Here is a 25,410-nt window from a genome sequence, read left to right on the forward strand (position 1 = left end):
TTATCTTAAATTAAGATAAATAATATCTGTGCACACGCCTACAGTGGACCACAAGTTCCTGGAAAAGGTGATGGGTGGGGGAGTCCTAATCAAGAGGAGGAGACAGCAACACACTGTGTGAATAAATCCCATCAGACACCACTAACTGATGTGGCTGGGAAACACGTGAGAGATTTCAGAGGCTTAAAACTAAAAGCACTCACATTTGGATGCACAGAAAATATACACAGGGAAACAGTGACCCGGGTGCATATGAATGCCTACGGTGCACAGAGCCCCAATCAGACATTTCCTCCATCTAAAGTAAATAAATAAATAAAAACAAAAATAAGCATTGGACAAAGCAGTCATAACTTCTGGACATATTTCAGCAGGTGATGTAGGTTGTGGTGCACAGGTGGACAAGAAGCCCCTGAAACATTCCCTATGCAGCAGAATTCATCTTGGGGCCAAATTTTATTGAGCAACATGTACAAAATTAAAGATTCGGGATGCTCTTCTTCACGCAGAAGACATTGCTCAGCGAAGCTCACCTGTTTTTGTTACAATCTAGAAGACATTTGCTTAATTCACGGTCTGCTTTCCCAAAGTTTATATCCTGTTTTCTGGAATCAATGCCGCAAGAAAGCTTCATTCCACATATAAAGGTATTTATGATATATAGTACCTTTACAGTTCCAGCAGTCTGTTTTGTAACAGCAATTTTTAATTTTTCTGTAAAATATCACATTTATACTAAACTATTTAAACAAGCTGTCTTTTCTTTCACAGGAGCTCTAGGTTCCTGCAGGGGACACTGCTGCTCAAACATTGACTAATCCTGGTAAAGAGAACCAGTTAAATAAAAGACTTTAAAAAGCTTTATGCAGCGCTAGCAAATATTCCCTTAGCTAGGCATCACATGAGATTTTGCTTAATTTCTTAAAGACTTTTAAAAATATGTCATAATAAATGTTTTAACGTGCTTATTAAAGAAGAGTTTATTTTGTTAATACTCTTGTTAACTCTCATCCTTTCATCACCCAGTGACAGAAGGAAATTGCTGCTAATAAAGGTCAGCGTCTATGTTCAGAAGAACTTTATAAAACATCTCTGTGAATTAGAGCATGCTTTAATGCCTTTATTCCAAATGATTTTGTTAAAGGCTTCTACTTTTTCTCTTATACGGCTTTGTCTTGTTTAAAATGAGAAGTTCATTTAAGGCTAAAAGAGGCAACAAGTTGCTACTTTAAAGTACATATTCTATAGAGTTTGGGTCCTACAGAGTTGTTTTACATGAAGCAGAGTATGACTCATGCTAATGGAAAGGGCAAAGAAGACTTTTTAAAAGAAATATATCACACTTAAATTAGTTTAGACAGCATGACATCAGAGAGTAATTAAATAGGTTTTTGTTGGAATTCCGCTTCCAATTCCTGAGTTCAGGTTTGTAAAAGATTTCTGAGCACCTGCAGGTTTCTGTGTGTGAAATATTTTCACTGGAAGGGATTCAAAACTTTTTAAAAAACCTTTTAATACAGAGGCAGCATTACGCCATTCTTCCTTCTTGGAAAAAAAACCCTCTCCGATTTAAACAAGAGTCCTTCAAGTTTTTAGTCACTTTTACAGAAGAAAGGGGGGTGGTAAACTTTCTCTTTTCAAGAACAAGCTGCTAGCAGAAACCAGGAGAAGACCAAATTGACTAAATTAGCATTTCCACTATGGGACTGGATACAAATATTAAACAAGTAGATTTAAAGTGCTTTAAGCTTAAAATAAAACGCTTTCTGCTGACTTTGGTTCTTCATTTTTTTCATGTTTTCTTATGCCAAACTGGAGGAACCTTTTCTGATTTTTTCTTTGGTGGCATTCAAAGGAAGACCAGAGGATGAAAATCCTGCACTTTCTTACTCTACTGCTTTGGCACTTTAGCTGGTTTTACCTCGTTTTCATTTCCTTAGCGCTGAGTCCTGCTGAAGCAAGTCAAGGCAATCCAGGATCCAAATTAGGATTGTCAAACACAGATGGAAAGGAAAGAAACCCCTTGCCAAGGGCAGGTACATTTAGAACGGGGAACCATGGATATAGTGCTGGGAATTCAAAGTCTAGGGCAAAAAATAATAATGCGCAAGCCGGACTTCTCTTGGCAAAGACTGATGACTCAAAGAAGACTCTCTCTAAAGCAGGGAGCACAGACAAAAAGGTAGGAGTTCAATCTTCAAACAGACAATCGGGAATAAGGACGGTGACCCCGAAGCTACAGAACTTTGGCCCCAAGGCCCCACTGAAGAAAACTGGCACCAGCAATTCAGATGCCAGCTCCTACAAAACCAAAAGGACTAAAGAAGCTATTGCCCAAAGGGAATCTAAGGAGGCATTCAGGCATCCTGCGATCACCCCACATGAATACATGCTCTCCCTGTACAGGACTCTCTCTGATGCTGAACGGAAAGGTGTTAATGGAAGCGTAAAACTGGAGACTGGGCTTGCCAATACAATTACAAGCTTCATAGACAAGGGGCAAGGTAAGAAAACGGAATGTTTGCCTATCTTTCAAGTGTATGAAATCCATGTCAGAAGTTAAAGGGCAGAGGGGATCTGTATTTCCAAAAAGCTTGGCAGACTCCAGGCATTTTCATCCTTGCAATATAGATTTAAAGAGCATTTTTCACATCAGCTTTTTGGTATGCTTACAATGACCAAACAAAACGGTCATGCTTTTATCTCAGTGATATTAGTAATTTTAGGATTATGTTGTTGTTGTTGTTTTACAGTGAAATAAAATGCTTTTATTCCTGCAGAACATGCTACTAAAAGTGTATGATGGCAGTATATCTGCTGCAGCAAACAATACCCAATTAATCCAATTCAGCTAAAATACCAATTTAAAGGGTTAGACTTGGGGAGAAGAAGACTCTCTGATTTTCAGTCAGTCAGTCCTTTCTGATTGTGTTGTTTGTCTGTTGTTATGAATCAAACAAATTTAGATATACCTTGTTATAAGAAATAAGCAGGAGATTTAATATTTCGGTGATGTCTCCAAGACCTCATCAGGAGTCCATCCACATTCTTCCTTAGACCCTCACAGGGCCCCACAGCAACCTGTGAATGCTGGATGGATCAAGTGACAGTGCTGTTGGGTGCACAGGTCTCTGACACAAGCACCACTGGAATGAATGATTTGTGCAACCATGCTTGGTAAATTTAGCTTGGATCAGTCAATGGATCATACAATTTTATGTTGAGAGTTTTGAAGTCATATAAAGAAGTGTAGAGTGATTCGGAAGAGATGCAACCCAACTTTATCTAGACTAAAGGAAGTGTCATGCTAATGGACAACAAAGACTCTCTCACACTTTCTCTATGTATCTCAATAGGTAGATAGTATATAAAAGAGAATGTATGCCTTCAAATGCTAAATCAAGTGACAGCACATAAGTTACCAAAATTACAATAAAACAAAATGTATTAAATTTGCCGTCTGGAATCTTAATACCAAATGCAGTCAAATGGAAACTAAGTCCTATTGATTAGCCTTAATGTACTGTCGGATTAACTTTGGGGGACAAGAACGCAGACTAAAATAATGCAGAAATATTTCTGTGTCTGAATTGGAAGTGTTGTTTTAGTAAACCTCCATGGAGTATGAACTTGTAGCATTTCCATAGCAATGTTTTATAATTCCCAAGGATGCAAACTAATAGTGAAGGTCATTGTATGTTATTAAGAGAAATTGAAATTTTTCTGTTCAATATACATACATCTCTCCCTCTTTCTCTCTTTAGATGACCGTGCTCCAGCTGTTAAAAAGCAGAAATACATTTTTGATATCAGTGCATTAGAAAAGGATGGCTTACTGGGGGCAGAACTGCGTATTTTAAGGAAAAAACCTTCTGACAACTGGAAGCCTACTTCTCATGGGAAAACATGTCAAGTGAAACTATTCAGTTGCTCCACAAGCAGGCAAGCATCCATCCTCTTGGACTCTCGGACAGTCAACATCTTAGATACCGCAAAATGGGAAGTCTTTGACATTTGGAAGCTTTTTAGGAATTTTAAAAACTCTGCTAACTTGTGTTTTGAACTGGAGGCTTTTGAAAGGGGAAGGCCTGTTGATTTAAGGACTGTGGGATTTAACAGAACAGGGAGGCAAGTCAATGAAAAAGCTCTCTTCTTAGTATTTGGTAGGACAAAGAAAAGAGACTTGTTCTTCAATGAAATAAAAGCCAGATCTGGCCAGGATGACAAAACTGTTTATGAATACCTATTCAATCAAAGAAGAAAGAGAAGGGCTCCTTTAGCAACTCGGCAAGGAAAGAGGCCCAACAAGAATCTGAAGACAAGATGCAGCAAAAAAGCACTTCATGTGAATTTTAAGGATATGGGCTGGGATGACTGGATAATAGCCCCTCTTGAATATGAAGCTTATCATTGTGAAGGACTTTGCGAATTTCCTCTTCGGTCCCATTTGGAACCCACCAATCATGCTGTTATCCAAACATTAATGAACTCTATGGATCCAGAGTCGACACCTCCAACTTGTTGTGTTCCGACAAGACTGAGTCCTATTAGCATCCTGTTTATTGACTCTGCTAATAATGTAGTCTACAAACAATATGAAGACATGGTAGTGGAGTCCTGCGGCTGCAGGTAGCAGCAGCGCAATCTCTCACAGTACTAACCGCAAATCCTTTCCTAGCAGCTGACAAAAATGAACTGACACAAATCAGCACTGTGATATCACTCAGAGTGGTCGATAGCTGTTGTGGATCTGTCACAAGCAATGCATTGGTTGGCAATTAATGCAAGCCTATTTTGCTCTGCTGCCTCTCAGTTGCCTCTACAAGCTACTATCAAAGCTCAGTGGCATGGAGGACTGTGTAATACGGCATACCCTATGGTGGCTGAAATTCTGTTTGTGGTGCTACCTTTTTCAGTTGTTCCCTGCCATACATCAACCATGCCTCCATCATGCTTCTTGTCTGTCCTGTTCAACACTAATTAGGAATTGTATGCAGTGCTGTTGTGCCACATTTGGAGAGGCTCACAGCTGCCAACACAGCAGCTTGAAATATGCTGATGTAGCCATTAAAACCTTGGATCAGCTCATGGTGCCAAGCCATAGACAATGTTGTTACATCAGTGCAGCATCTGTTGCACTGCCCCTTAAATGTTTGTACTAGTGACACAACTCATAGGACCAGGCTGTATGTTTTCTAATAGCTAGAATAGATTTATAGAAGAAGTGACACGAAAAATCTACTGAAATGTAATTGTTTTTGTATCTACCTTTTGGACTCATTCCAACACTAATTTATTACTTCCAGACTCTGTTCTAGATCAAGACATTTTGCTCTCTGGAGCAGAGGGCCAAATGGTGCTCCAGATACTAGAGCCAACACTTCTGAAAGTCAGTTCCTGCCTTCATCTATCCACCTAAATTCCTCTGCCTGAAGCAGCTTGATTCATTTTGACATACAGTAGGGCAGGCCTAGAGTTGACAGACTCACCCAGAGTAACAACTTTCCTATGAAAACCTTCTGCAAAGGACATTTAATTTTCACATGATACAGTTTTTTGAATTCCTAAGGACACTGGCAAATTCAGTGCAACTTGCTTCTGTACATTTTCGCTTTCTCCTCCTGGCACTGTTTCGAAGCCTGAACAATAATAATCCATCTTTGCAGGATTAATCCTCTGTTTTCACCATCATATATCTAACTTTCATATGTGCTTTAGGATATCTCTACAAAACAGTGGACAAGATTCACATAACGAACCCCATTAGCCTCATTTGTGCAATGGAGCATTGCCTCATCTCCTACTCCCATGATCCAAAAAACTGACTGGGGGGGAAGGGGGTGTCAGAAGAACCCTCAGAACAGCACATGGAGAAAGGGGGAGGGGTATCATTGCATCTGGTAGCCAGAAGGCTTGTACAGATGGAATGACTGGAAGAGCATGTTTAATTCTACCCACAGTGTTTAAACTAACTAGTTTAACACAAATAGTTATGAGCAACATTTCATAATTCTTAAAACTGTATATTTACCAATAAATAAATAAATGTTGAATTTGTTTTAAATTGTACGCATTATACATGGATTTAGAGAACTGCAGACAAACCTATTTCTTTCAATGTATATTTTATTTCAGCTTCATATCTTTATTAAATATCCATCTTTTTCATGTTAACGTTCAAACTGTTGTATTATTCTGCTTCTAATTCACGCTGTTCTCTATTGCTCGTAGTAAAATAACAGCTTAAGATGTACTAAATTATTGACAGTGTTAAGTGTATCTAGGTGCCATAGTTACCATAAATATAATTTTATTTTAAAAAGCTATTTGTTTTGAATGTTTTGTTCAATTAATGAAAATGAAACAAGAGAACCTAGGACTGAGGTGGGCTCTGTTTCTGAGCAATTATGGTTTTGCGCAAATGTTTGATTGCCAGCAGTTGTATCTTCTCTAGAGGGTTTGTGGGTGAGGAAATTGCTATGGTGGTACTTACAATTTATACCCTTGGAGCGGCCTATAGGAAGGTTCTCTTGCCAATCTACCTCAGACAACGCCCCCATCTTCCAGCCAGAATCTGTTATTGGCTCCCACCAGTGGGCTGCCACATTGAGAATCCTATTGGCTCCTTCCCACACCCTGTGCTAGCAGCACAAGACAGCCCACTGCAAAGAGTGGCAAGTGAGGGTTTGTGCATCTGATATACTAGTACCAGAAGTCTAGTTGCTTCTTTCACTTGAACTCAACTGGGTAGAAAAGGGGGGGGGGGACAATAACCAGTTACAGTGGTACCTTGGTTCCCGAACAGCTTGGCTCCCAAACAAATCTGCTCCTAAACACTGCAAACTCGGAAGTAAGTGTTCCAGTTTGTGAACGTTTTTTGAAAGCCGAACATCTGACGCTTCTTCCACAGCTTCCAATTGAGTGCAGGAAGCTCCTGCAGCCAATCAGAAGCCATGCCTTGGTATTTGAACAGTTTCAGGAGTCGAATGGACTCCTGGAACGGATTAAGTTTGAAAACCAAGGTACCACTGTTTTAACAGCTGTCAAAGGACTAGTGTGGGCTGTTCTAACAATTTATGGTGGCTACAAGACAATTTGCTGTGGAGGCTTCACCTTGCTTCTCTAGCAACAAAACATCAAAGTATGCATGAGAAAAGAGTAGCAGTTGATTCTCAGATGTTTCATCGCTTGCTGCTCTAGTACTTTATAACAAGCTGTTTGTGAAGTCTAGAATGATTAATGCATGCAGAACTGAGCATGTGATGAAATCTAGGAGAACCTAATGCCTCTGCATAGCAGCAGCCAATGTCCAGACTGAACAATGGTTTCAATAATGTGTGGATGATCGAGACAATCCCTAAAGGGAGGAGGCAGACATCACCCAATAACAGAGGACATGGATAGCATATAGTAAAAACCTAAGCATCCCCTGGCATTTTGCGTTAAAAGATTTCAAGCAACATTGCTGGAAAGGTTTATGCTGAAGACCATAGAAGGTTATTGCCAGTCAAGAGTATTCAGCAGTGGATTAAATGGACCTTAGATCGGGTGGAATAAGACAGTTTGCCAGCTTCATATATTCGTATTTACTTACATTTTTGTGGGTGTTACCTTCATTTCAGTAAATAGCTATTGAGTGACTCAGAGCCATTAGCTCTGGCCTTTGTCTGAGTCAGTATCTGAAGAAGAAGTTTGGGAGATAAAAAATATAAATAAAAAATGTAGCCTCAGTCCACCTTTCTTCCCCATACTTTATGACTACTCTTGAGAGACTGTAGAGAAATTGTCTTTGGTGCAGAACTGAACATAGGTTTAATTTCCCTCAAAAAGGTGAATATTTCAGTCATGGTGTTCGTGAAAACCTGTTTATTTTTATTTTTGCTACTTACACGCTGTGACAAAATAAGTGGTAGGGGACACTGGATGCATACAAACAGACATACAGGCTTCATCTGCCTTGTTCCTCAAAAGACAAACTTGTCTCTGAATACAAAGCTGATTTTCTCTTCCCTTCCCTTGTGCAATTTTTGATCAAAGGCTTGTATTGTGCCTATTTGAAAATCAGGTTTTTTAAAAAATAAAAAGCTTGAAAAACTTTCTGAAGAGAGGAAGAGGAGAGGCTTAATGCTGCCACAAAGGCTATCCCATCAGCACTGTGCACAACTGACTACTAGCAAAATACAGACATACCTCATTTTATTGATCTTTGCTTTATTGCTCTTCACAGATATTGCTCCTTACAAGGATGTGGGTGCAGCTGCAGGCAGCCCGGCCACTTTCAGGGGAAGGAAGCCCCCTGCCACCCCTCTTCTGGCCCGGGGAGTGGAGCTGGCTAGAGCTGGTGCTGGGCTTCCCCCCCTCCTGTCCCTGTAGCCAGTGGCGGGTGCTGGCTTATGAGACTACAGCAGAGGCTTACAAGCTCCCCTGACTATATTCTTTCTGCAGCTGTCCTATGTGATACCTGGGAAAAGCCTGACCATCATTCATGGCACCCCAGGGTGCTGTGGTGCATCAGTTGAAAACCACTGGATTATAGTATAGCATAAACATAACTTTTATGCACACTGGGAAACGGGGGGGGGGGGGAATGTGTGACTCACTTTATTGTGATATTTGCTTTATCATGGTGGTCTGGAACCAAACCCACAATTTGTCCAAGGTATGCCTGTACTATCCTGTAGAGAAGAGATTGTATGCTTGACTAAACTAGAGTATGCATGGATGGCTCGACAGCAGGCTTTTCCGGCCTGGTGCTCTCCAGCTGTTTAGGACTGCAGCTCCCATCCTTCTCAGCCAGCCATGCATCCATACTGGCTGGGTCTGGTGAGAGCTGTAGTCCAAAGCATCTGGATGGCACAGTGACCTGAGCACTTTCATCATGTCAGAATACACCCAGCCAGTATACCGTCTAAGCCTCCAAGGCTAGTTCAGTGCTGGCCCAATAATTAATTTGCTGAAGAACTTCAGCTGCATTACTCCTTAAGATACGCTTCCCAAGTGTTTGTAGTACATGCACATTTGATCCATTCACAATCACAGGACTGATCTTCACATGTATCTCCACAAAACACATGGAACGTTCTGTTCAAAGCCAGGAGAAAGTGGTCATGTCAATCCATTCATAAATAGCTATTGTACCCTTAGCTATAATCCATTAATACTACACTAAAACCCCAAAGAGAACGGTGAAGGCTTGCTTTATGTCTAGACAGGACACGTCTAAGCCACTAGGGTTTCTTTTTGATATAACAGAACATCTGGATTTCATCAGCAGGTAAAGGATGGGAGCAAGATCACATGGCCCCACAGAAGTCTTTACAGCACCTGGGAGAAGAGCCTCATGAAGCAATTTGGAACACAAACTGGCTGTGAAAACTTATGCGTGATAACATTCAGGAAAAGGGTGAAACAAAAGGGTGTGTTGCACTAATTGGTAGTTGCAGGTGGACTCCAGGAACTATCTAGTGCTAGCCCTACTAGGCAGAAGGAGGCAGCCACTGGAGGCAGCCCCAACACCACCATTCCCCCCAAGTCCCCTACAAAGCTACCCTGCTATGGCAATGTACAGTGGAGGAAGCTGTCCCAGGACCCATGTTGAGATTCAGTTGCCAATTATATAAATATTTAAAAGATCACCCTGTTCTTAAGCCAAAAAAGGATCCCAGAGAAGTTTACAGATTGCTAAAAAATAGAAGACCCTTCCATCAGGCTTACAATTGAAAAAGACACAACATAAGAGGTAAATGGTCTGGGAGGAGAATAGTCTTGTCCTTTGCTTTAAACAGCCCTGAGTCCCTATCTGGGGAAATCAAAAGAGAGCTTCGGGGAAATTCTTTGGCTTTTAAAATTTAATTGTTTATTGTTTCTAAATTAGCGTAGCTATACTGTTGCTTTTTACTTCAACAGCAGGATACACGTATCCAAATAAATATACTGCCCAAATAAATAAAATGGCAAAATGGCCATACCTTCCTGAGAAGTTGTGCTTCATGCTTTTGAAAACCATAAGTGTTGTGACACCTGTAGTACACCTCACAGTAATAACAGGATTATGTTTGGGTTGACAGGCCCCAACGCAGGAGAAGGAAGAAACAACCGACCAGTAGGGGGAGCTGACTGGTGAGAGCAAGGATTGGGGAAGGGGACTCAACTTCAGCCACTTTGGAAGTGGGGGAAAGGATGCCAGCTCCATACTCTGTTCTCCTGGCTGAGTGGAGAGCCTTACTGGAGGCTGCGCTGGGCTGTAGGCAGCTGTGGGGGACGGCAATTCAGGAGGCAGCAGTATCTGATCAGGAGCCTGAATAGGAGAGTGCAGTATTTTCCCCTAGAACCAAGCACCAATCCTGCAGACCTGAGCAGACCCACCCTCCCCAGAGGAGTGTGCATCTGCAAACCCGCAAAGCAAGCGAATCTGCCACTGTATTCTGCTCTGGTCAGACCTTACCTGGAGTACTGTGTCCAGTTCTGGGCACTACAGTTCAAGAAGGACACTGACAAACTGGAATCTGTCCAGAGGAGGGCAACCAAAATGGTGAAAGGCCTGGAAACGATGCCTTTTGAAGAACAGCTAAGGGAGCTGGGCATGTTTAGCCTGGAGAAGAGGAGGTTAAGGGGTGATATGATAGCCATGTTCAAATATATAAAAGGATGTCACATAGAGGAGGGAGAACGGTTGTTTTCTGCTGCTCCAGAGAAGCAGACACGGAGCAATGGATCCAAACTACAAGAAAGAAGATTCCACCTAAACATTAGGAAGAACTTCCTGACAGTAAGAGCTGTTCGACAGTGGAATTTGCTGCCAAGGAGTGTGGTGGAGTCTCCTTCTTTGGAGGTCTTTAAGCAGAGGCTTGACAACCATATGTCAGGAGTGCTCTGATGGTGTTTCCTGCTTGGCAGGGGGTTGGACTCGATGGCCCTTGTGGTCTCTTCCAACTCTATGATTCTATGATTCATGAGTGAGAGTGTAACACTCTGTTTTTAAAAAGCTTGACAGGCAGGATGTGGAAACTCTTGGGACATCTTCGCTGCTTCTGACCAGTTCTGAACTTCTTGTCCTGCTCCTGTACTCCTGAAATCGTGATTCCTGGATTCTGTGTCTGCTGCTAAGCCCGTACTGTTAGTTGGCCTGCGGAAATATCTCTTTCTTACTTCCTTTTAAGAACCTCTTCCCTGTGTGTATTGAGCATGAGGCAGGCAATTATTGCCATAGTGAGCCTCTCCAAAGTAAGGAAGACATAGTTTGATCTTTCCCACATGTAATGAAGAAAAAAACAAAGCAAAGATGACTTGGCAGGCAGAGTTCGTTTTCAACCCATGCATGGTAGTGATCAATGGAAAAGGAAATGAGTCTGGAGGGCCCCACCCAAAGAAGAAAAACTTTCCAAAAATATTAGGAAATAGTTCTACAAAAAAAGAAAATAAAAGTGAGTAAGAAAGACTGGCGGTGGGGAGGGCACGATGTGGCATACATTGCTACATAGCGCCAATGTATGGAGGCCGACCACCTTAAAAAAACACCTTTCAGGATTGTCTACTAGATCTTTTTAAGCTTACAAAAAGTCTAAGTTTTTTCAGAACTGCTAATTAAAACTTGAAATTTGTTCATATTGGACCTAAAAGAGAGAGAAAATTAAAAAGTGCTAATGGAATGCCCTTGTCTTTAGTAAGTCCCACTATGTTTGAGGGTGGGAATGGGATGGGGAAGAAGATTGGATAACTGGGATCATAAGTTTACAGGTGAGTCCATGCAACAAAGTGTTGCAGTGCTGGGTAGTTCTGTTCAGGGTTCCATCCACTCCATTCCCCTTCCTCCCTAGCCACCATAACAGTCAGCAAACATATAATGCCTACTGAACATGCCTAGTCCTTAGTGGACTTTTTTTGGTAGGGGTAGGTCGCCATTTTGTTTTGTTTTTCTGGGGGTGGAGATGGGCTGGACATACTTGTGCCTAATCCCAGGTAGTGTGAAACATTTAATTTTCCCATTGATATTTATGATCAGCTCTGTCTTCTACTGTGAAGAAAATTTTATAGTAGCTTCTCCGTTTGAAGCAGGAATTTTCTACACATTCTATACTTTTGCCATCTATGTATCCCTGCTTCCTTCCTTTCTTCCCAGCTACTCCATTCTTTTCTCCCTTCTACCCAGTCCCTCCCTCAGTCGGCATTCAGTGTCATTGCATCTTTTGGGGCTGTTCATTGTTTGCGCCCCACAATTTGTTCTAATTTGGGGGGCGTGTTACAGAGGCCTCGGTGGCCTCAACTTGAAGTTGGAGATTGAGTGCCAATCCCATGCTGTGGAATCCTCTTCCAGCAGGAATTTGTCAGGCATCCTTGCTATTAACCTTGAGGCATCTATTGAAGACTTTTCTTTATGCCAATAGGCCAATGCAGTGGTTTACATTTTCTTGATTAGCCATGCATTTTAACGGTGGTTTTGTACTATTTTATAGTGTTTTATGTTTTCTTGTACATGAGTTGGTGGTATATAAAAGCAAGCAAAAGAAAGAAAGAAAGAAAGAAAGAAAGAAAGAAAGAAAGAAAGAAAGAAAGATCATACCAAGCTACATTATTTGCAAGAGCAGTGGAGAGAATCTATGTGGATTTTTTTCAATAAAGTGTAATTGGACTGTAAAAGTGATTCATGAATTTGAACAACCTAAGAAATGGAAACCTTCAAGAAGGTATTGTTAAGGATTTATTTTAGCTAAACTCTGTATGTTAAATAAGAACTAGGAAGCCTCATTGCTCGTGTGTGTTTATGTTTTACACATTTTCTTCTTTTTTTGCAATGGCTATGGCTATGAGCAATAAATATTTATTGTTCTAGCAAACCAGAAAAGAAAGAATGATAAAATGAGATCTAGTATAAAGAGACTGAGCAAAGAAATAATTCACTCTTAATTAGTCAGGGCCCCTTATTAAACTGATTTCACATAATTAACAGCAGAAACCTATACACGTGCCCCCATTGTGAGACACATTTAATTTAATGAGACTTCATCCCAGGTAAGTCTTTATAGGACTGCAGCCTAAAGTACTTCTCATAACACATAAACTACATTATAGAATTCAAATTATGTTAGCCAATAGCACAAATGGCTTAAGAAACCCCCAGAGACGTTTTCTGAATATATTTATTGGTGGTAGCACTTCCATCTAATGGATTTTGGAAGCAAACAAGAAATGGATATCAACAACTCACCCTTCTTGTGAACTTCCTTGGGGAAGTTTGGCAGTTCGAAAGACACAACACTGGTCTACAGTGAACCACTGGTCTGATCCAACATGTCACTTGTCCAAGTTCAAGTTCCCACATTGAACAAACTTTCATGAGCTTTCATGATGCTATGTGGCTGCAGCCATGAGCACGTTCTCCTGTAAGTATATCCTATTTAATGACAATATATACATTTATATATGTTGCATGTGCAGCCCATATCTAGAAGCATGAAAAGCTATACCGAAATACGCCAAAGGCTTACAACCCCACAGCTATTACTCTCTTATCAGCTGTTGGATTCTGATACAGAGTGTGAAGACTGGCGTCCCATATTATTGCTATTGCCAAGTGCCCTGCTGTCCACTGGGGAATTGACATTAGCCAAATGGTAAAAATGAGAAGAAACATGAGTGGTAAAATAATACAGGTTAAAAGTTCAGCTTTCCACCTTTATGATGGCAGGTTTCTCTCCTCTCTCTCCCTCTTACTGAAAATGTCTCATTTGTATTTACTTTCTAGGGTCATTATCTGTCCCTAGTGAGTCTTTGTAAAGGTCCAAATTTCAAATAAACAGTACACTATGAGACAGGTATGTGTCGGTAATTTTTGTTGCATTTGGCTAAAATATGAACACTAAGCTGAATAGGTAAACATAAAAGTATGCCATTTAAAACAATGCATTCCCATTAGTGTTTGAATATGCGCCTAAACTCCATGTACACTTTTACATGGTTATGTCATTTCCTGTATAAAATGTGCTTGTTTATACAGCAGCCATATGAAAGATGCAGTAACCCAGTATGTGGGCTATTTGAAGCTGCTTTTAAGAAACATAAAACCCCCTTGGCCCTTGTATAATAAAAGGTGTTAAAAGATACTGCTTTTACAACATCTTAACCAAGCCTGATAAGATTTTTTTCTTTTTCTTTTGCTGTTAAAAACTTTTACTCTGTGGTTTTGGTTAATCTTATTTTAGGAATTGTTATTTTTGTTGCATAGTGTAGGGGTATTTTTTTTTACAAGTTTGACATAAAGTTACATATCAGATGACGATGGTTTTCAACAATTGTTAAATAATTGTCAAGCATGAACAGTCAAATTAGTTGACAGGCCGCCTAATCCTCAGGGACTGCAAAGGTGCAGAAGCAAAGAAACAGCTTTATGCCACTAAAATTCATAAGACTGTGTGGACAGCAAGTTTTTAGGGACTTGGATGTGGTGTAACAGAGCCATCATTGCTTTAATCCCCATTCGTGTGGTTCTTTTAAACTGTCCCACCACAGCTCCTGGCACGAACCAACTTTGCAGATTTCTGTAACTCTTTAAGCAGTACCTGAGGAAACACTAAACTAGTTCCCAGCTATGAGGCCAGTTTTGCAGTACAGTGGTACCTCAGGTTAAGTACTTAATTCGTTCCGGAGGTCCGTTCTTAACCTGAAACTGTTCTTAACCTGAAGCACCACTTTAGCTAATGGGGCCTCCCGCTGCCGCTGCACTGCCGGAGCCCGATTTCTGTTCTTATCCTGAAGCAAAGTTCTTAACCTGAAGCACTATTTCTGGGTTAGCAGAGTGTGTAACCTGAAGCATATGTAACCTGAAGTGTATGTAACCCGAGGTATCACTGTACTAGATGTTAGTGCCCATGATATCATGGGCGATGGGTACCCCCTCCACCCAGTTTTCTTTTTCTCTCCAGAAAATAACGTGTAAAGAACATGTGTTTATCCAATGCTGAGCAGAGAATATCTGCTCATCTGCAGTAGCGGCTGGACCATATTATCCTTGATATTGTTATTATAAATGTGCAGTTTTCTGTTAGTTGTTTTTAAAAAGTGCCTTGGATCCAAAGGAAAGTTACCTCAGGAAGTACTCAGCAGGCAACCTTCCCCACTCAGCAACCATATGCACCCCTCTCTGGGGTTTGGGAACCCCTCCTGAGCAATGAGAGACAGGGTATGAAAGACTGCTGAGTGAGGGAGAAGATGCTTTACTGGAGTCCTGGCAGTACCTGCATCCTTCCTATGCCCAAGGTAAGTTACTGAGATTTGGGGATACAGGAAGGGGTGTGTGGCACTCACTTTCAAGGTGAGCAGGGTCCACTTTGTCATGCCTTGTAAACATCTGAATGGGATTGCTTGCTTTTTCAACTTCCCTATTTGAATAGTTGTGCCGTCCAGGGGCAAAACTAGGATTTATTTCATCCTGGTCAAAGACCCAGTTTAGCATACACAAACCCCATTTACGTACACACACAGATTGGGAGCCTCAATGTCACCCCTCTGGAGACTTCACCCGGAGCAAAAAAGCCCCCCCAGCTAACCCCACCCCCTAGCTATGGCACTTGTGCTGTCCCTAGTTATTTATACCTTTATAGACATTTCAGTGGGGTTGGCTATAGCTCAGTGATAGAGCAGCACCTTTGCATGCAGATGACCCCGGGTTCTGGCTTCTCCAGGTAGGATTGGAAAAGACTTCTATCTGAAACTGTTATGTACTGAAGTTCTCACCCTGGGCCAGCAGGAGGATACCGTAGATAGTTTTCACTGGGGTCCACATATGCAAATAAGGAATTGAAAGTGACGTTCAGTGATTGGATAGTTACAGAAAGTTGTTACTGTTGCGTTGTAGTGGCGCTCTATATAAGCAGGCTGGCTGAACCCTTCAGTTCAGATCTGTTCTGGCCTGTGAATAAACAAGAGCTGTCTGAAGAATTGCTGTGTTGTCTGATATGTTCACCCACAACTTAACAGAAACACTGGAAAGCTGCTGCCTGTCAGTGTAGAAAATACACTGAGCTAAATGAGCCAATGGTCTGATTCTGAATCAGACAGCTTTGTGTGTTCCTATGCTAGCTTCATGTTCCTTTGATATATCAGACACACATTCTGAAGATCATGCTGTTTGGTTACAAGCCCTCAGGTTTACACAGAATGACTTTATGACTAGCCTACAGTAAGAAATGTGGGGTGCAATGGGACTCCTCTAAAACATTAATTATCCTACCAGCAGTACTGTGATGCATTTTGAATGCTGTGTCATACAAAATCTGGATCCCCACAGATGTTTTAAATATTGTATGAATTAATCAATTAAACATATTTATTGACTAGAGTGTCATACTTCAATACAATGACAGGGAGGCGAATAATTTTCTTTTTTAAAAAGAAGTGATGATGACTCCAACCGCCATTGAATAAGGCAGTGTATTTGTGAGAGCAAACTTTTCAAGCTCAATTATAGGAGTGATAAATATGGCTTTGAAATCAAAACCAATCTTGACATCACTTATTAAAATGCAATTAACTCATAATATTGTCGTCGATTCTTAGTTTTAGACGTATGCTATGCATGAGCTCTGCTCACCAAGTTTTTTAGACCACTCGCTTAGCACAGGCAGCAAATACTGTAAAATGTTTTACTATCTGGATATAGTTGGTTCAGTTTTACTGGAACACGCTCTCCTCTCTGTTGTAAGACTCCCCTGTCTGAACACCGCAACTTGGAATAATGAAACCAAATGTATCAGGGCAGAGGTCACTAATGCACACTCCACTACATGGTTTTGAGAGGATCCGTCTTCAGATTTCAGTCCCAGGAGTGGACTTTTTAAAATAAAAGGATGGAGGCAAAAATCATAGGAAGCGAATGGAAAACTTTACCCAACTTTAAGGCTAGCGGTTCCTGCTACTCCTGTTAGAATGGCGCATTTATTTACTTTAGCTGATCATCTGTGGGGGCTCTGTTTGCGACTACCTGCCCAGCAGGATGCTCCTGGCATTTCATCCCTCCCTGTCAATTTCTGAATATGTTTTGGCCCAGTGCCCAACTGGAAGGTTTGATGACTCCAGCAGACATTGTTACAGCAACAGAACAGAACAGTGATTAAGCTGCCCTCTGCTTTGTCCGATTTTTCTTCTCATTTGTGTGCTGTTTAAAGAAGAGAACCTTTGCTGGTCAGACAGGTTTTTCACTCCTGCCTGCTTTAGCTTTCCATTACCAATAAGAGGTTATACAGCGTACAGGGCTGCACACTGTACCACACTATATGTAGAGGAGGTGTTCAGACTTAATTTATTCCCTGCCCCTGGATAAAGATTATTGCAGCTGTGTGTTTTGGAAAACTATCAATGAAGGGAGTTCAGCTCATACAACAAGCTTTGAATAGGCTACTGTACTCTGTATTTCCAGGTTCTGTTTTAATTGCACTTGCATATTACCTTAGAGAAAGCCAAAATCTGGAAAATGTTTTCTCATAGATGGTACCTCAGCCTTCTTGACCTTCTTTTTCACACCAAATGCATTCATGCATATGATCAAAACAATCTAATATGGAACAGGGCTTGTCTATAGAACAAGCTTGCATTTGCCAAAATACAGGTTTGCTTGGCCATGGGTAACGTTCTGCGGACACTGGTCTCCAGTGACCCTGCTCTGGACATTTGTTGAGTTATTGTCAGGAGATGCAGATTAAATGGGGAAATGGGGGGGACCAGACAGGTATTTTGTTGCCAACAATGTTGTGTGGATGCTGGGGGGAAATGCAAGCACGCATGAGTAGCACCAATTCCAGAACAAACTTTAATCTGGAAGTGTGCCATGACATGGGGGATATTATGATCCTATCCCTGGGTGTTATTTTATGCTCCAATATATAACTATATCATAAGATACTGAATACAGTGGTACCTCGGGTTACATACGCTTCGGGTTACATACGCTTCAGGTTACAGACTCCGCTAACCCAGAAATAGTACCTCGGGTTAAGAACTTTGCTTCAGGATGAGAACAGAAATTGTGCTCCGGCAGTGCAGCAGCAGCAGGAGGCCCCATAAGCTAAAGTGGTGCTTCAGGTTAAGAACAGTTTCAGGTTAAGAACAGACCTCCGGAACGAATTAAGTACTTAAGCCGAGGTACCACTGTTCCCACTAATCTGCAGTTGATATGTGTGGGAGAAATGTTGGAGGCACGCAGTGGCAGCTTGGCTTCATGTCGTTGTCTGTCAACTTCCCTGCCAACCTCTGCTGCCTTGAGATAGTTTGGGAACATGGGGATTGGGCTTGTGTGTATGGCTTTCCAGGCAGGATTAGAGCCCTAAATGTATTTTAAGATTACCGAGGGCTGCCAAAAAAGGCCTTGCGGCCCACACATTGGACCACCCTGTTCTTTGCCATTCCACACTAAAGGATGGAACTAGAACATTGAATTGGACCTAGAAGCAAATGGGAAGCTGATGAAGTTGATGTAAAATCAGTTCAATGCTCCAGCCTAAGAGTACCAGACAAGTCTGGCTGCCGTATTTTGTGCTAATTGGCACCATACCCTAAATGTCACCATCCCACTTTTGCAACAACAAAGGAAGGGGGGGGGGGGAATGACAGCCACTCTTCCCTCCAAGCTATTCTTTCCACTTGCTTTGCTTGCTCCGCCATTTTTGTACTATCATCCACTGCAGCTTCAATCTGGAAGAACACTAACCGTTCCAAGCACCAATACGATTGCAAAACCTTGCCTTCTGTGTTTGATAGGTCTAGTTTTTGTCACCTATTGATTCCCAACCCCCAAGGTTTTCCTGATACCTGAAAGGTCCAAATTATTTTCTTATTGAAGGTAAGCAAATTACAAATTAGAGGACTTGTGAGGAATCTTCTTTAATTTTAACCGCATACACCCTTGGCCATGAGGCAAAGGGAGGATAAACTTTGGCATGAAAAACATAAACAAAAATGCCAACCTATTTTGTTTTTACCCTGAATCCATGGGCTGGAAAAGGGAAGGAAAAATCTTGGCATGATTGATAGAAAACGGATGGTGACAACAAGCAGTACGGAAGTCAAGAAACTTGTGCTGCGGTTGATTTTGGCTTCAGAACTGTGAAAGAAAAGTCCCAACAGGATAAAAGCAGATTGGAACTGGCAGAAAGTACAGAGTCTAGTCCAGAGTAGCAACTGAATGATCAATGACTAATTTGTGGGGAATCTACTGAGCAAGACCTGAGATCACAGAACATGAGACAAGGCACAGCTACATAGTGGAAAGCATTACAGCAAATAAAAACAAAACAAACCTCAATTAAATTAGCTCAGTCCTGAAAAACACTCCGCAACTTCCTTGATATGTACTTGTCCTCAAGGAAGTGCAGACCACAAGTGAAAATGGAGGTTCCAGAAGCATTACTACCGTATTTTTCGCTCCATAAGAGCACCTGACCATAAGACACACCTAGTTTTTAGAGGAGGAAAACGATAAAAAAAATATTCTGAACGAAACAGTGGATGTATGATTTTTGTGGTTCATGCTGTGGCCACAGACATGATATGTGATTTGATGGTGAGTTTCGGGTAGCCCAGTGCAAAAATCCTGAGAATCCATGTGGATCTGTGCTTTGTAACCATGTTTTTGCCCCACGAAACAGTGGATGCGTGATTTTTTTGGTGCAGGCTGTAGCCATGGAAATGCTATGTGATCTGATGGTGAATTTGGGGTGACCCAATGCAAAAATCCTGAGGATCCATGTGCTTTTACCTCCCCCCTCCCAGGCAGCCTCCTTTATCTCTAGAGTCCCTTATCTCCCTCCCGATCCCTTGCCGATCAGCTGCTTGGTGGCTTCGTTTCAACACCCCCTTCCCTCTTGTTTGCCTTAGTGTCTTTTCCTTAGCTGGAGCAGTTTTTTGCTCCTCCTTTTCTTCTAATTTCTCTCCTCATTGCTTTAATCTTCCTGTCTGCTCTCCTTGCAAGTTCGCTGTCTTTACCTCCCACCTCCCATGCAGCCTCCTTTATCGCTTGAGTCCCTCATCTCCCCTCCCGGTTGCTTGCCGATCAGCTACTCAGCGGCTTTGTTTCACCACCACCTTCCCTCTTTCTAAAAAAAAAAAGCACGATCTGCTTTTTGCCACTGGGCAATTCGGCTCCAGGAACCACGTATTTCCTCCATAAGACGCACAGACATTCCCCCTTACATTTTAGGAGGAAAAAAGTGTGTCTTATGGAGCGAAAAACACGGTAATTATTAAACTGCTTTTGGTGTCAAATACATTAATTCCACTAACTGTGTTAAATTTGTTGGTTTCAAGAATTTTATATTGTAATACCCTAAAGAATTTTGTGGTGGTGAAACCTCTGGCAGTGATTGAGCTGATGAAATGTCATGGAATGTTCACAACAGAACATTCTCAGTCTTTTACAATTTCATACAGGCGCTTGGGACAGAGGGGTTGTTACATTGGCAATAGAGGTAGACTACTCTAATGCCCAAGTCAAATTGGATAATGGATTCTAGCCTTCTATGGTAACCACATCTTCAAGTTCGGATGTGTTCCATCTAGCATATGGCAATCCTCAATATTTTTTTAAAACACTTTTATTTCTAAATGCCAAACATATGTTTCTCTGGAGGGGACAAGTCTGGAAAGACCTCAGTGTTAATGAATATTAGAGCTTAAACTTCACCTCAATTCCAGATTAATCTTTGTACAGCTATTTCTATGCATTTGCTTAACATCTGGGGGTCATGTTTATTAAGATGGTATCAATGTTTATTCTTGCATTTGAAGTGCCAGGAGCAGTTGATTTGTTTAAAATCAAAGCTGGGCTATACAGTGGTACCTCGAGTTAAGTACTTAATTCATTCCGGAGGTCCATTCTTAATTTGAAACTGTTCTTAACCTGAAGCATCACTTTAGCTAATGGGGCCTCCTGCTGCCACCGCGCCGCCGGAGCACGATTTCTGTTCTCATCCTGAAGCAAAGTTCTTAACCTGAGGTAATATTTCTGGGTTCGCGGAGTCTGTAACCTGAAGCGTATGTAACCCGAGGTACCACTGTACCTGCTTTTGTCTTGCAGAAGAGAGCTTCCAGGTGGAGTGTACCTGAGTTGGGCGTTTTATTTATTTATTTCATTTATAAAAGTATTAATAGGCCACAATTTATGTACTGCAACACCAGAGCAGTATACATAACCAAAACATAAACCTAATTTTAAGGAATGCAAGACGCATACACACAAACATATTGCAACATGCATTAAAGGTGCTTTCAAATGCATCATTTAGATTTGATTTTAGTGTCTGTCTGTCTGCACATTAGCTCCAAACACAATTTTTTTTCAAGTCATGAATCTTCATTGCTATGCTGATCTTATTCAGAAGCTTGTCACTCCCTTCAGTTGCTCCTTTCCCTTTCCACAACCCTTTTCTGTTCTGGGCATACACACAGATAGATAATTTTCAGGAAGTGTGCAAGAGCAAATGTTACAAGACCTACTAATTATCATGTTTCCTAATGGGTAAAATGAAGGTTTGTGCTGTCTTTTTATATGTGCATGTGTGAATTTTCATTTAAAAATATGTTACTTAATACCAAAATAGGCTAAGTTGCATTTATCTGGGTTAGGCTTGCACCCAAATGATAAAGAGGTATTGTTGAAGACCCTTGTGTTGTTGTTGTTGTTGTTGTTGTTTAAGTATCTTGAGAATACAGCTCCCCCTAAACAGGTTGTTGAGAACCGAACATGTCTTCAACATTGCCAGCTGGTGGAAACAGGCATGCTAATATGGGGAGGGGGGGAATGTATTTGAAACAAAATGGCCATCTTGTGCTCAGGTGAGGAGCAAATGGAAACAGGGTTGTGGTGCTGTCAAAGAGAGAACCAGCAGTAAATCACACTGTTTGAAGTTGGAGTTTACTTTATTACAAGGGGGGGAAAAAAGACTCAGACTTAGCTGAGTGTCTTATCCCATGAATCAGCTGCTGAGACTGAAAGTCCTCGCCTCCCCACAGCTGTCTACGTCTCCCCCTCTCCAGAGCTTTCCCCAAGCAATCGGACACCATGCCTACGTGCAGCCTGCCATAGCTCTGCCAGTTTCAGACCTCTTCAAGTTGTGGGAGATGGAGGAGAGGGAAGCTTGTCGCAGCAGAAGAGGGAAACAACCTGGGAGTCTTCACCAGCCTGACTCATCTCTGCCTCTTAGCTTCCCTCCTCCAACTTACACAGCCACTTCCTCTGATTCTGGACTTCTCTCTGACACAGACTCTCCCAACTCACTAAGCCCTGTTACCCCTTCAGCTTCTGACAGTCTTCTTCCCAGTCTTCTTACTATGATCACTCATCGTTGTCCCACTACCAATCCCCGGGCCCTGAGTCTTACTCCCTTGGGGATTTCCCAGTTGGTTCCTCCCACCGTTCCTCTGCATCCAACCAGTCAATGACAGATGGAATTAGATGTTACAAAGAGAAATGTCACCATAGGTGACAAGTTACCCAGACACAAAAATGTGCTAATAAACTTCAATGAATTTTGCTCTCAGTGACAAAAACTATTGTATAATGTTATTTATACCCCCTGTTGTCACAAGTCAACACCTCCTTGAGAGGCACCACAAAATTAGGAGAGAGGGAATTCAATACTTAGATTTCAATACATGATCTAGTTCTCAAACCTTATATTGCCATACCAGCCCTTTAATTAGCACAGCATTTGCCAACTGGTATTCTCCAGATGTCTTCTGCTACCAATCCTGTCACCCTCAGCCAGTGATTTGTTGTTGTTTTTAAATGTTTAGGAGTATTCTCATTTTCCTACTCATATTGAAATAGTGCTTCTCAATGAGGCCAAACTTAGATTCACAAAATGTTTAGGGGTATGTGTACCCCTGCGTCCCCTCAGAAAATAAGCACTGCCCTCAGCCATCATAGCTATGATAATGGGCTGAAGGGAGTTGTAATTCAAAACATCTGGAGGGTACCAAACTGGCAAAGACTGATTTCCTACTGTAAATGGAGTGTCTCAATAGCTAGCTGGTACCATGTCAAATACATATCTAAACAGCTGCTATAAGGTTGATGAAGATCAATTGTTCTCCATAGCTACTGAAGGTAAGGGAGGAAGCTATGGTTTTTGAGTTACAAGAACATTTTCAGCTTAAATATTACAAAAAGAATTGTAAATATGAAAATTGTTAGAGAGTGGAATAAGTTAATAGTGGTGATTATGGAATCCCTTTCATTGGAAATTATTTTAAAATAGGCCAGGGAAAAGCATCTGCCAATATGATTTGGCAGTGTGCCTATCTGGGAACTTGCCAATACACTGCCGGAAATGGTCTAGCTTTTTGGAGTATAGAACTTAAGAAGCATAAACAGTTTAAGAATGGAGCTTGTTCACAACACAAATATTTTATGGCTAAAGAAAGTCTTTCCCTCCTACTGTTCCACATTCATCATGACTCCATTCTTGCCAACTCCTCTTTCACTAATGGGCCTTTTACCACAGAAGGCCAAGACTGACACAATGAATGGCTCCTCACAGCTCCTTTCAGAGGCAGAACTTGCAGAAGTAGCCTTAAGGAAACTTACAAGGCCTGGGCATCTGACTGATAGCATCCTGCATCTTTGGCATTCAGAGTTGAAAGTTATGATCATTAATAATGCCATCATTCAGAAGAACATTATGCCAAATATGAATCTACACTTGTTCACTGCATGATTCATGTACTGTATTATGTGGGAGTCACATATATGAAAAGAATCACTGGTCATTCACAGCTTCAGAGCACATGTTTACTACATGTTAACATCTCCCCTCCAAACATTATAGGTTCCAATCTTTCCCTGAAGGCCAGAGCTCCTCATACTTTTTAGCATGTTCTGGTAAACCAGAAAAGCAACAGAGTGTGTTTCCAAATACTTATATAGTATTTGTTTTGTAGCCCTTTCTAGAGGTGGGGTGGGGGATAAGAGAGAGAGAGAACAGTGGACACTGTGTGTCTCTATATCTATCAATTTTGTATATATTTTTCTGAATTTGATTGGAGGAGAAATGGTTGGTGGCTTATGTAGCAACAAGCTCTGTATTAACCATTTCCCTGCATTCACTCATTAAAAGCTACTGCAGCAGCAGCAGCTGTTTAGTAAGGAAAGACTGCTTGATTGCAGATGTCAAAGAGTTAAACAACTGTAAAATTTTTCATAGACATCTGAAGGCAACCCTGTTTTAGGAAGCTTTTAATGTTTTATGTTGGTTTTCCCCTTGTATTTTTATTGGAAGCCTCCCAGAATGGCTGGGGCAACAAAGTCAGATGCACAAGGTTTAATAAATAAATTATTGTTGTCGTATTTCCAGAAAAAGTGTATCTGCTTCCAACATGCCTCTCAGAGCAAAGTTCAAAATATATTGAATGCAGCATGGAGGAAATGCTGTTGCTCTCTTATACAGAACCTCTTCCCCTGTCCATAAAAGTGCAGAGAATAATTGATGGAGGTTGTTTTTTTAGTGAGACAGTATACATGTGAAATGGTACACTTTCCAAAATGAGTGCTATATTAGTCTTACTGTGAAAAAGCCACAAGGTTAAAAATCACAGCCCTGCCTAGACAAAATCTTACCAGCTGCCACTGATTTTTTAAGCTTTTCTTATGTAATTATAAATCTGTGGTTCTAATCTAAACATACATTCGCAGCAGTTGACATGGGTGTCACACCAAATGTATGGTTTGCACCAGGTGCAGTTATGGCTAGTTATGGCACTGGTTAAGTGCACAAGAAGAGGGTGAGAAGAGAACAGAGAACAACGTGGCCAGAATTAGGTCCTGCCACCTCATCCTTGGTATGTGTGTTGGGGGAGCTGGTTGTGGCTACTAACTGGTGGGAGAAAATCACACTCTGCGCATTCTTGAAAGCAGGGCCGGATTTAGGTTTGATGAGGCCCTAAGCTACTGAAGGTAATGGGGCCCTTTATATGTCTAGCTGTCCTTTGTCAACAACAAATTGTCACTGTCTTTTGCGTTGAATATATGCTATATGGTAATTTATGTACCGAATAGGTATCTAAAGCCATTTGCACATAACAAAATATGTATTTTATCAAAGTAATTGTTGAACTGAAATACAATTAAGAAGAAGTACATTAATAGTGAAATAATTATTAAGCTCTAACTTAAAATGATTTTTTATTCATAACAAACTTAATAATGCAAACACATTGGCATTTGGCAATAACAAAAGTTCCTTTAGAAACACAATTTACAGACTCATAATCTTAATTTTGTTTTGTTTTATTTGTTTTTTATCTTATATTTTGGAAATGTACATCCAGTTGTTTTTTTCCTTTATAACTTTTTTGGGGGCCCCCAAAAGAGTGGGGCCCTACGTAGCTTATACGGATTTATACGTAAATCCGGCACTGCTAGAAAGC

General features: G+C 41.1%; 2 protein-coding genes across 3 annotated transcripts in view; one reads left to right on the plus strand and one right to left on the minus strand.

The window, feature by feature from the left end:
* Window positions 1-25,410, minus strand: part of CEP250 (centrosomal protein 250) — a 132,578-nt gene that overhangs the window by 42,051 nt on the left and 65,117 nt on the right. The gene's annotated exons all lie outside the window — the stretch shown is intronic.
* Window positions 894-6,322, plus strand: GDF5 (growth differentiation factor 5). The gene is made up of 2 exons (XM_083444133.1): window positions 894-2,504; window positions 3,765-6,322. Exons 1-2 carry the CDS (start codon window positions 1,868-1,870, stop codon window positions 4,631-4,633), a joined length of 1,506 nt encoding a protein of 501 aa, XP_083300259.1. The 5' UTR covers window positions 894-1,867; the 3' UTR covers window positions 4,634-6,322.

This window comes from Podarcis tiliguerta, assembly GCF_965153285.1.
Source record: "Podarcis tiliguerta genome assembly, chromosome: 6".
Taxonomy (NCBI): Eukaryota; Metazoa; Chordata; class Lepidosauria; order Squamata; family Lacertidae; genus Podarcis; species Podarcis tiliguerta.